Source organism: Lepus europaeus, chromosome 7 (genome assembly GCF_033115175.1).
Source record: "Lepus europaeus isolate LE1 chromosome 7, mLepTim1.pri, whole genome shotgun sequence".
In the NCBI taxonomy this organism is placed as follows: domain Eukaryota; kingdom Metazoa; phylum Chordata; class Mammalia; order Lagomorpha; family Leporidae; genus Lepus; species Lepus europaeus.
Genome location: NC_084833.1, coordinates 19,703,395 through 19,715,443, shown reverse-complemented (window position 1 = coordinate 19,715,443; position 12,049 = coordinate 19,703,395). Strand labels below are relative to the sequence as shown.

The 12,049-nt window shown below is 57.2% G+C and overlaps 1 protein-coding gene across 1 annotated transcript in view; it reads right to left on the bottom strand.

Annotated features, from left to right (window-relative positions):
- Positions 1-8,294, bottom strand: part of SYT13 (synaptotagmin 13) — a 42,834-nt gene extending 34,540 nt beyond the window's left edge. Inside the window, exon 1 of the mRNA XM_062198022.1 lies at positions 8,112-8,294. Within this exon, the coding sequence (XP_062054006.1) occupies positions 8,112-8,294 (183 nt within the window). The remainder of the gene's footprint in view (positions 1-8,111) is intronic.
- Between the last annotated feature and the right edge of the window lie 3,755 nt (positions 8,295-12,049).

Below are 12,049 nucleotides of genomic sequence, written 5' to 3'. Positions count from 1 at the left end.
TCCAGACAAATACAAGTGCAGGAATACAGCTGTGCTATTCACAATAGCCCAAAGGTAGCATCAGCCCCGAAATGTCCGTCAACCGCTGAGTGGGCGAACAGAATGAAGTGTGCTGTAGCCTGGAACATTCTACAGCCAGCACAGTTGAGCACACCTGCTCCCACGCGGGCAACCTTTCAGAGGATTAGGCTCTGTGGAAGAAGCCCGTGGCAAGGACCACGTATTATGTGGTTTCATTTAGAGGAATTTTCTAGAATGAGCAAGCCCATAAAGACAGAGAGCAGATTGGTGGTTGCCAGGGCCCCGGGGAAGGAGGGCGCAACGGCGAGGGACTGCTTCATGGATACGGGGCTGTATTCTGGGGGAGGAAAACGCTTGAGAATGGGGTGGGGGTGGCGGCTGCCACGGCTGTGAATGTGCTAAGCGGTGCTGATTCACCGGCCCGCAAACGGCTCATTTTCTGTGACTGTCATCTCCATAGGAAACGCTCCGAAAGCCACTGCGAGCTTTGTATGGTCAGGACACGGCGCGGTGCCCCTCGCATGGGCACCAGTGATTGATGTCTGCTCTACAAAGCCCCAAGTCCACGCCCACCTCCCGAGCCTCGCTGTGCTCCAGGCTCCACCTTGCTCTCTGCTCTCCGGGCCCACCGGCCTTGGCCTAGGCCCGCCTGGGTGCTGGGCATCGTCCTGCTGCACAGGCCTTGGCACCGGCCCCTTCCCCCGTGTGCGCCCCTTGACACCCCTCATATCAGCCTGGCTCCCTTTCCCTCCTACTCCAGCTCCAGGAAGCCTTCCCTGACCTCCCTGCTGGGTCAGCTCCACCCTGCACCCTGCGGGTCCCTGCCACTTGCTTCCATCGCACATTTTCATTGATTTGTGCTCTTCCATGAACTCAGGTCTCCTCCCATGAGACCAGGCATTGCACGAAGGCTGAGAAGGGGCAAGGAGAAGCTCCTGCTGCATCCCCTCCCCCAACACAGTCCCGGGCTCCTTGCACTCAGTATACATCACCAAAGAGGGACGCAGAGAGGGAGGGGCGAGAGAGGACCACACCCTTCTCATCTGTTTTCCTTTGAGAGCTCTACGAACCCATGATTGATTATCAAATGGTTACAGGCGGTCTTTCACGGACACAAATTCTGACACATGTGTGTAGAATCCCTTGGTTCTTACAACTTGGCTCCGCGGAAGCATTCTTGTCCATCCACAAAGCAGGGCTCGTTAGCAAGAGTGAGGTCTGGAAGCAGCCAGTACCGGCTCCCTAGGGCAGAGGCGGGAGGGGCGCTGCCCCTGAGCGTTGACAGTGAAGGGCTCCTTCCCTACGTCTTCTCACCTCTCCTGTTGGTCTGTCCCCTTGCTGGTTAACACTCCAAACGCCTGTAACAGCCAGGGCTGGGTGGGGCCAGAACTCAGTCCAGGTCTCCCACCTGGGTGGGAGGGACCCAAGTGGTTGAGCCGTCACCTGCTGCCTCCTCGGGCGCGCATTAGCAGGAAGCTGGAACTGAGAGCCTGAGCTGGAGCTGGAGCCCAGGAACTCCAACATCTTAACGGCGGGGCCAAAAGCTGCACCTGCGCCCTGCTCTCTGCCCTGCAGGTCTGACGCCCCCCGTCCCGCCAGCCTCGTCTCTTCCTCTGCCTTCTCCTAAGTCTCTCCCGCCCTGACTTCTCCTTCAGGTTTCTTCCTCCGCCGGGGTCTGTTGGCCTCTCTATGCCTCTCCCTGAAGCTCAGGTATTGGTCATAACCCGGCCGCGATCTGAAAAGGGTGCAGCAGTATTTTCTGCTGGTGCGGACACAGGCTCTGTGCAGACCAGGGCTGTGAGCCTGGATTATCTCTGTGTGTACCCCGAGGAGACCCTGGGGAAGGGCGGGAGCAGTGCAGGTCAGCCCCCGCGCTTGGGGAGGGATAGATGGACACAGACGCTAAGGTCTATGGCACGAGTGCTTCCAAGGGCTGTCTCCAGCGGGTAGGTGCTTAGCTCCCCGAAATAATCTATGCTAATTCCTTGATGAAAAATTCATACTGTCTTCCATGTTGCTAAGCAACCAGCCCAAACATGTTTACTGTGTAAAATCTCTCCGAAGGGCCTGGGTTGCACCCAAAGCTCCAGTGTGATGGAAGTAGGAGACGATGAAGTGACCCAGAGCCTTGGGCAAGAGACCTCTCCCTGAGCTGCAAAGAGGCAGGTGCATTCGTAAACAGGTTTAGGTCTTATCTGGGGAAGACACAGTGGCTCAAGTACATTTCTGACCAGTACTTTCTGCCCATCTCCAGCCAAATTTCCAAAAATTGATTCGGCATAAGTTCCTGAAGCTCTCTGTGCTTCATCGTTCTGATCTGTAGAATGGAAATAATAATTATGCATATATCTTCGGGTTCTTGTGGGAATTAACATTAATGTGGCAGCAGGACTCAGCACGTGACTGACACAAGCGAGAGCACCTGACGGATGTCGGCTCTCCACCTGCCGCCTTGTATCACTCTGTGGAAGAGGGTTTCTTGTTGCTGTGGTTCACCTGATCGGGGGAGTTTATCAGCCAGGGCATCAGCTCACAGGGAGCTGAAAAATGATTCCTGAAAGCCTGAGAATCCACAGAGCTCAGACCTCACAGCAGCCTGGATGGAGTCAGTTCCAGGAGTAAGGTTAGCCACTCGGTTCCAGGAGTGGGGTTAGCCGCTCGGTTCCAGGAGTGGGGTTAGCCACTCGGTTCCAGGAGTGGGGTTAGCCACTCGGTTCCAGGAGTGGGGTTAGCCGCTCGGTTCCAGGAGTGGGGTTAGCCACTCGGTTCCAGGAGTGGGGTTAGCCACTCCGAGGACCTCCTATGATCCCTGGGGTACAGGGGAGGACAGAGGGGAGCAGCCGACTTGAACTGGAGGAGGGACCATTCGGGGTTAAGGGGGGAGGATGCCCTCCCAGGGGTCCCCGCGCCCTCCCCCGCCCCTCTGCCGGAGTGTCCCTCTTAGGCAGCACTGAAGCAGCTTCGGGGTAACTGCTTCTCTCATCGCCTCCCCCTCATCAGGAACAGCATACGCTGCCTTTTCCATTGCTGTGTCCCGATGCCTAACATGTGCTCATTAAACTTTAATGAATGAACCAATTAACTGATAAAGTGCAGCACCTGCGCCCTGGTCCAGCCTCACACTTGCAGGTGCAAATGAAGCCAAGCCAGCAGAGGGCGCAGGGTTTGACTCTGGAGGTCTATGGAAGAGGAAAACCCGGAGAAGGCTTAATAGGGCACCATCGATGGTGTGGAGGCCCAACGCCAGAGGGAAGGAAGGAGAGAGCCACAGGACCGACAGCAGGAGGCAGACAGAGTTAGGGAAGCGGCTCGTCAGAAACCATGGAGAGCACAGCCATGTCTCTCGAATGTAGACCCCAAGTCCTCGCGGTCATAAAGACACGGGCCTGACACTCAGTTAAAGTATCCAAACCTCACGTCACAATCTGTCACATTTTCATAAAAACCTTACTCACGAACAACTACATAGAGCAAAGTACACGAATCCTAAACATGGACTTGAACGCAATTTCGTAAAGTGAACACACATGCACACCCACACACACGCAGCACCCCCACACACGCAGCACCCCCCCACACACAGCACCCACACACACGCAGCACCCACATGGGGAGGCAGAGCAGGAACAAAAGCCTGAAGCTCCTGCACCTGCCCCAGTCTTCCCCTGTCCCCCGGCAGGGGTTGGGGGAGAGCAGCATGTATAAATTGGGTTTGGCTTCAAGTCTTTTTGTGCCTGTGCCTGGATTCGCAGCTTGCCTCCCTCTCTCGTTCTGCGTTAGGTACAAGATGACTAACTCAAAATAAACACTGGAGGGGTATCACGTGGTGCCTGGCATCATGGCTGACATTGTCAGGGGTCCAGGGACAGTGAAAGAGCTGCTGCTGACCTCGGGGAGGAAAGACTGCCCTGTGCTACAAAGCCAGTGCTTACGTAGATTATTCCACAAGAGCTGGGGCTCAGTCCACCAGGTTCCATCGGAAGCAGCTTCGTGGTTCCCAGCTCTCTTGGAAGGACAGGATTTTGGAACTTGGCAGGGCTGTGTGGCAGGAGGCAGGGGGTGGGGGAGACATGGATGGAAGAGGCATGGGGACCACTGCTCAGAGACTTGCCAAAGCCTCCGACCACACGTTAGATCCAGGGCACAGCACTGGGGTCCCCCTGGGGGCTCTCTCAGCATTTGAGAAGATTCACCACGAAGGGCAGAAGGGTGAACCGAGCGGGGAGGCCAGCAAGATGCTCAGAGGAAAGTTCTCTGCAAACAGGACCCACCTCCATCTGAGCGCTGGGTGCGGGCGGCACTGAGCCCCCGGGGTCCCTGCTGGCTCTGCCGTCCTCCGGGTTAGGAAAAAAGACGACTGTTTTGGAAGGACCCACGAAGTGGGTGAGGGGCACCCTGTGTGGACAGGCATGAAGCAGACATTCAGGGGTCAGGAGCCCGCCCATCTGGCTACTGGGCAGGGACAGCTTGGAAGTAACAGTAGATGGACACAATCACCCTCCTGGTGCCTCCCTGGCCTGTCTCCTGGCTCCTGCTGCCAGCTCACCGCATGATAGCCGAGCTTGGGACTGGACTGGCGAGGGGGAGGTCCCAGGACATCCTGGCAGAGCAGGAGTGGTTGGTGGTCGGAAGACTGTGTGCCTTGCGAGCCCCAGAGGGTGAGGAATGGCGAAGGAAGGTGAGAGCAGGGGGCCGGGTGTGGAGTCCAGAAAAGCTGAGAGCTGGGAGTTGAAGCTGGCTGGGGACAGGTAAGTGTGTGGCTGGACCAGGGCACGGGTGCTGGGGACCCTGGACCTCTCTGTTCTGTGACTCCCTTAGCTGTCCGAGACGCCTGGGTCACTTCCCCTGAACGTGCAAAGCAGCAGGGAATACAAGACAGGAAACCACAAAGGAATAGCTAACAAAACCGAGTTGGCAACAACAGCTCTACGTGTGCTTCTTTGTTAATCTGGTAAATAATGGGATCTGCAGGAGACGTCATGAATATCTCATCCTTCAGAACGAGAGGCGCGCGGGAATGCTATTGTAAACTGTCTGCGGCAGCGGCTGTGTGCTGGGGACAAAGTCACAGGCGTGGGTCACGCTCCAGGAAATGTTCAGTTGTACGTAGAGGTTGCTAAAATGAAGCTGTGATGTTTTCCTATCCAAGACCATGAAGCTCTCAAACTCTTTTACCAGGAACTCCAACTTCATCCAGCCACTTGGGGCCAGAATTCAGATTCCTGGGCATGGCCTATGAATCCAAGGAAAATTTCCCACCTGACCCACACGCCAGTTCTCAATGGGATGCCCCAAGCCTCAGAAGCCTCTTTGGGGGCTACAGAAATGGAGACCCCATGTTCCCCAGCCCCGTGCCCTCTCTCTTCTGCGGCTGTCTTCAGTGAGCCCTCTGACACTTGCTCTCTTTGTCAACATGTGCCCCGTGCATCATCCGGCTGTCACCTGCCACCCCGAACACCACCTTCGTTCCTCGCTCTGAAATGTCAGTCCCGTCGCCCCCGCTCTGTTTACTTTCTCTGGATGTGTCAGAGCACAAGGGCACCCAGGCCGTTGTAAGATCCCGCCCCTGTGGCCGGGCAGCTGTCCTGTATAAACAAACAGATCTGCGTGCCTCCTGAGCTATCCCTGGGTTGCAAAGACACAAGGCACGCGCTCACATCTGAAGGCAAATCTCAGCCAGCAACCCCAGCCCGCGGGCTGGATGCTGGGGTGCCTTATCCGTCAAGGGTTTCCTCCTGGCGCCTGACAGTGCGCTGAGTCGGGGCTGGAAATCAACACAGGTGAGTGAATGTGCAGAATCGCATCCATTTGTAACGAGGGCTGTACAAGACTTGGGAAAGAACCACATGGGAGAAGGTCCGGAGGGTGGGGGTGCTTATTTCCTGTGTCAGGAGGCGAAATCCCCCCGGGAAGGTGATATTTCAACAGAGAGACCTAAAGAGGAAGAAGGAGCCATCTGTGGGAAAAGTCGGGGAAAAACCCAGGGGGGCAAGAGAGACCTTGGTGTCTCTTAAGAATCACCACAAATCTGGGGAGGAGGAGTCCTAGGTGAAGGGAATACAGGCAGGAGCTTGGCTACAGAGGCAGACACCTGCCGCACCAGGCAGCTGGGAGTGGAGGGGAGTGGCTTAGTAACAGCTCAGACTTGAGGTCAGCGCCGTGGCGTAGCAGGTAAAGCCGCCAACTGTGGCGCCAGCATCCCCTACAGGTGCTGGTTCAAGTCCCGGCTGCTCCACTTCCAATCCAGCTCCCTGCTAATGCACCTGGGAAAGCAGTGGAGGATGCTTGGGCCCCTGCACCCACATGGGAGAGCCAGAAGAAGCTCCTGGTTCCTGGCTGTGGATCTGCCCAGCTATGGCCATTGCGGAGTGAAGCAGCAGATGGAAGACCTCTCCCTCTGTGTCTTTCTGTTTTTCTCTCTCTTTCTGTGTGTGTCTGTCTATAACTCTGCCCTTTAAATAAATAAATAAATCTAAAAAAAAAATAGCAGAGACTTGAGAACCAGCCGCGCTCAGCCAGGGTCTGGCTCAGTCTCCTCTGGCTGTGTGGACTGGGGCGAGTCTCCTTGTCTGAGCTTGGGTCTCCTCCTTTGCAAGTTCAGTCACCATCTGGCTCCTCTGAGGGTGGGTACACACAGCAGTGCATGCAAGGTCTGGCACGGATCGTGCACTATGTCTCTGTTTGCTGTGACTTCTCCAATGGCAAATCGTAGCAGATTCCGAGCAGGGGAAGAGACACAGTCTGGTTTGTCTTGAACAGATTCCCAGCCGTCGTGTGGGCTGCTGGTTGTCAATCATACCAAGAACTGGGAGGGCACCCAGAGGTCGCGGACATCCATTGCTGCCCAGTTGTTCTCTCGGGGGCGGGGTGGGGGAGGGATGGGCAGGGCCTGGAGGGTCACGGTGGGAGGTGAGACAGCTGTCTGCAGGTGCACTGAGCAGGGGAAGAGGCAGCTGGCCCAGCTTCTGGAGAAGGGCTCGTCCCACCCCCAGCTGAGAGCCCCCTCCCAGATGGTGCCAGGCCCCACATCCTGCTGCCCAGCCGGCTCCCAGTTGGCCAATGTCAGTGTCGCTCTTTCTGGATTTTAAGTGCCCAAAGACAGCAGCCATTTCCTTCCCACTCTCACTGTGCAGCGACTGTCACAGGCCCCACACCAGTGCGTCCTGCGAGCTTTTGAATAATTGATCGTGAGAAGGAAGGGGGAGCAGAGCGCTGTGGTGCCTCTCCCAGAACCACGGGGCCCACAAGGCATCCGCACAGGTCCTCACGTCACTCCAGCCGGACGCTGCTCCCCACGTCTCCCCAAGCCCATTTTGCACCCCCACACTTTGGGAATGCACCTCGGGGGTCACGCAGGAGAAACCTTGCCAAACCTCTGCCCCAGGCCCTTTCTGCTGCTCCCATTCCTCCCCAGGGACCTCGGGGGACAGCAGATGCTTGCCCAGGGAAAACCCTCCTGTGACCTGGGCCAGCTTCAGAGACATTTGAGAGGGGGGCCACAGCAACCCCCTCTGGCTGGCTGGAGCTGAGGGCTGCTGGGGGCAGGGAGGGGGCAGGATGCAGCTGCCTCTCCAGACCCCAGGTGGCCCCTGTCCAACCGCCCCCTGGCTCCCAGCACCCACAGGGACAGCAGGCACCTACCCTCGGGGTGGGGGAGGTGCCCCCTTCTCCCCTGTGTTTTACACCAGCCCCACAATTGCCGCCTCCCTCTCACAGGCTCCCTCCTCTCGCCCCCTAATTCTGCAGGCTTCTCATTTTCCACAATTCCTGTTCCAGTGACCCCTCCCCACCTTCCTGGGGCCCCTCCAGGACTCTCCTGAGTGTCCCTTCCCCTCCCGGCCTCCATTCCGGTCCAAATCCCCCTTCCCATACCCTCCCCTTTAACCCTCGCTGCTGTTGCCCCCACTCCTCTCCCAGGCCCGGCAATCCCACCCGCCCACCCCCTTGCCTCCCCTACCCCTGAAGCACATGCGCGGTCTCCCTCCCCGTCAAGCTCTGTGGCGCAAAGGAGAACGGCGCCACCTCCCCCGACCCCGCAGCCCCCCGCGACCCCGCTGCGCCCGCTCTGGGAGGGCGCCTCGCCCGCTCACCTGTTGGACTGGTCGGAGCACTCCCGGCCTTGCCTTCTCCGGGTCGGGGTCCCGGTCCCGCGACAGCAGCCCCTTCTTGGGGTGCAAGTGCCTGCACAGGCAGGTGACCCCACACAGCGCGAGGATGCTGGTGGCGGTGCCCAGCGTGGCGCCCAGCGCAATCACCGGCACCGACAGCACCATGGTGCCGGCTGCCCGCGGGGCTCGGTCCTGCAGCCGCGCACCTGCCCCGGCAGGGCCTGCCGCCCGCCGCCAGGCAGCTGCGGGATCCGAGTGAGCGCGACTCTCCCGCCGCCAGAGGGGCGGGGGAAGGAGCGAGGGTGGGGGCACCGCTGCGAGGACGTCAGAGGAGGAGGCTGGCCAGCAACCCCCGCTCCGCCAACACGTGACCGTGCAGGCGTCCCACCCGTGTGCAGGGGACCTGAGGGCTGGCTCGGGCGGCTCTCCGTGCTTAGCGCACACACGGGACCGTGGGGGCCGGCGGCGGTCTCACTCCCTGAGCCAGCAAACCAGGGCTGGGACTCAGGCCTGAGACTCCCTACCAGGCTGCCAACCCTGTCTCAGTCTTCCTCAGGGGCTGTGAACTTGGGTCCTCCAGGAGCTTGTCAAACAGTCACAGGATGCTCGCGAGCCCCCGCCTCTTGACAATGGCAGGTGTTTCCAATGCAGGAGAGAGACTGGAGGGTGGGGGTGGGGCACAGGTAGAGGCAAGGGTTGCAGCCGCGGGGTTTGGACTGTCCCCCTGTCCCATGAAGACGACCACGATGATTCTGTGCGCATTTGCGGCCCGCTGAGCGGCTTGGCACTGATGGGGTGGCTCGTGTTCAGTGCCTGTGTCATCTGCAGTTTGTTCTCCGCCCTGGATAGAGGCGAGAAAGCTGGGGCTCAGTGAGGATGTGGGCGTAGCCAGAAAAAGCCTCGTCCTGACCCAGAACTCAAGTTTGCAGCCCGGATTCTGGGTCTGGGCGCAACAGAAGGACTTCATCCTGCAGCGCGCCACCCAGGAGTACCCACTTGACTGGGAGAGCGGGTGTGCTTAGAGTCAGGGGAAACCGGACCCCAGGCGTGAGGAAGACCATCTTAGACCAAGAAAAGGGTGACTGCCCCCCGCCCTGATGGCTTCCATTATGTGGAGTGTTTTCACCGGATCCTGCAAACGTTTGCTCTCAGTCAGCTGACACCAGGTGAGCTGGGCGTGTGTGCGAGAAGGGATATGCAGATCTCATCCACAATGGGCTTTCACATTCCCATGAAGCTGATCAGAGTCCCAAATCCACCTTCTCCCAGCAGGCTCTCTTCTGCTGAGCTGTGGATGTAACCACTGCCTGGCACCCGCTCCCTCCGGTGTTCAGGTGTCTACACCTACATACCCCCACCCCCATGGCTGATAGCTTTGGACTGCTCTGTTTATTACCTATCGTGATCCTGTGAGTTGACTGGGCTCAGCTGGGTGGTTTTCCTGCTCAGAACGCCGTCTTCTGGGACAGCAGTCATCTGGGGGGTCAGGCGGGCTGGATACTCACATGGCAAGTGTACAGTGCTGGCTGCCACTGGGAACATGACTGGGCCGCCAGCAGGTGCTCTTTGGGCCTCCTGCACATCGCCTCTCCCAGTGGCTGGAGCATCCCTCTGCACAGTGACCAGGGTCCAAGAGGAAGGATGCAACATTGCCGGTTCTCTGAAAGCCTGGGTCCCAGAGTTCTAGGACATCATGTCTCTAGTTCTTTCCCTAGCGGGCATCAAAGAGAGATTTCTGGAATGCACAGTGGACCCTGTCCACACCTGACAACCTTCAAGGGTTCTCCAGGAGAAAATGCAAGAGACAACAGCTCCGAAGCCCTCCAGGAGGTGGTCCCTGTGAGTCCCTCCACACTCCTCTCTACACACTGCCCACCATGCCCTGCCCTGCAGCTACTCCCAGAGAGCTGGGGTCCTCGGCGAGCGCCCACCTTCAGGGCCTCGTGGCATCTCTCAGGGGAGCATGCAGCTGTCACTCAGTAACTGTTGAGTGATCCACATGATCGTCTCGTGCAAGAATTCCTCTGGCTTGGGAGAAATTTCATTTTCCATGTAAGCGCCATTTTATTAAACTAGCTCTTCTGCAAGTATTAATTGTGTGCCTACTGTATGCCAGGCATATTTCCCTACTGAGCCCCATTTGCCGCCAGCTGTGGAGCAGGAGTGCCTCAGTTCCCAGTGTGAGACGTAGCGCGCTTTCTCATAAAAACTTCCCTGGGAGATTTTCCTGGCTCTCGGGCCTGGCAATGCAAAATGTTCTGGGGAAATCAGAGATTTAATTAATGCTGCCGCTCCAGATCTTCCCTGGCTGACTTGCTTCCCCCGAGACCCTTGATGCCACCACTCTGAGCAGCATTCAGGGTAGGGATGCTGAGTATCAGAAAATGTCTGATGGGAATCAGACACCTGTCATGTGGTCCCTGGTTACCATGGTTACAGGAGGCTAGCAGCAGGAAGAGAGAGCCCAGCCCTTGACCTCTCTCACATACAATGCTCCTGAGGCAGAGCCAGGAAGACAACCCAGGAGATCTGAGAGCCGGCTGAAGCATCAGGGCCCTGGGCTGCCTTTGCTACCCAAGTCCTCATCAAATATCCGACATTTGCTTCGTGGTTTCTGATAAGCAGGTGCGACCTGCAGTGACTAAGATAAGGCGCTGCTGGATTCCTTTGAGAAGACAAGGCTGTGTGTTTCGAGAAAAGGTGATTGACAGAGTCAGTAAAAGTGGAACAGCTAGACAGTCTGAGGCTGAAGCCTGGAACTAATTGGGGAGGTTGGGGGCTCTCGGGAAGCCCGGGGCGCATAGGGCAAGACGCCGGGAGGGGAGTGTCTGTAAGGTGGGGGTGGGAGGCAGACTTCCACGGGCTCCCCCAGCCTCTTGATGAGATGTTACCACTGTTATTGGGATGGACACTGTACCTTTTGAGTGTTTAAATATTCGAAGGAATCCCTCTGAATGGCTAAGCTATTAAAAATGCTTTTATTAGAGGGGGAAAGTTTCCAACACTGTACAGCCACCCGTGCCTTCGGGAGAGGGATGTGGTTTGAGAAGTGCGTCATCAGGTAGCTTCAACATCATGCGAACATCTAGGAAAACAGAAGCACAGCTGCATGGCATTGTTACCGGTGAATGGCAGGGTCCTTGTCTTCAGGCAAGAAAGAATTCAGGCGTGAGACAGAGTTGTGGAAAGCAAATAGCAAGGTTTATTAGGGCAGGGACATTCGTAAGAACAGATGGGCACCTCTCCAGACAGGACCTGAGAGAGAGTGCCCAGTCGCTCAGACTGGGGGAGAGCAGGGTGACAAGGCTAAGTGGGGAGAATACACCTGGGAAGGCCAGGTGGGCGGCTCAGCAGAGAGGCAGAGGGCTGAGCGCGCAGGTTGAGGCCGGGGGTCTTTAAGGGGATGGGTCTTGCCTTCCCCTCTCCTCTTCCTAGAACACAGGACTTTTTGGATGTAAATACGAAAAATTTCTTTCTGAAATTTCCCCTTAAGTTATCAGACGGGGGAAGCCTGGCTGGTGTCGCCCCACCTTGAGGAGCCCTAGAGGAAGGATGGTTATCGGGTAGAAGGGGCAGGGCAAGATGCAAATCCTGGGCTGCCCCTGGAAGGTTATCGGGATGACTTTGAGATGCAGATGCTGGACCTAGATGTCAACTCTTTAGACCTTTGTCACACACACATAAGCTCATATCTGACGTCCTACCTAACAGTACAGGTGGCTGCCTCCACGCAGCACTTTTTCCAGGCAGTTATGAGACCAGATAACTATGGGATGCAGGAGATGGCCGCGGCTGTAACCTGACACCCCATTTGACAGTCGACCTTTTTATGCAGATTGAAGAGGTACATTTTAAAATTCCCACCCAAAGTGACACAAACACACAGCCCAGTAAAACATATAGAATAATAAAAACACAGA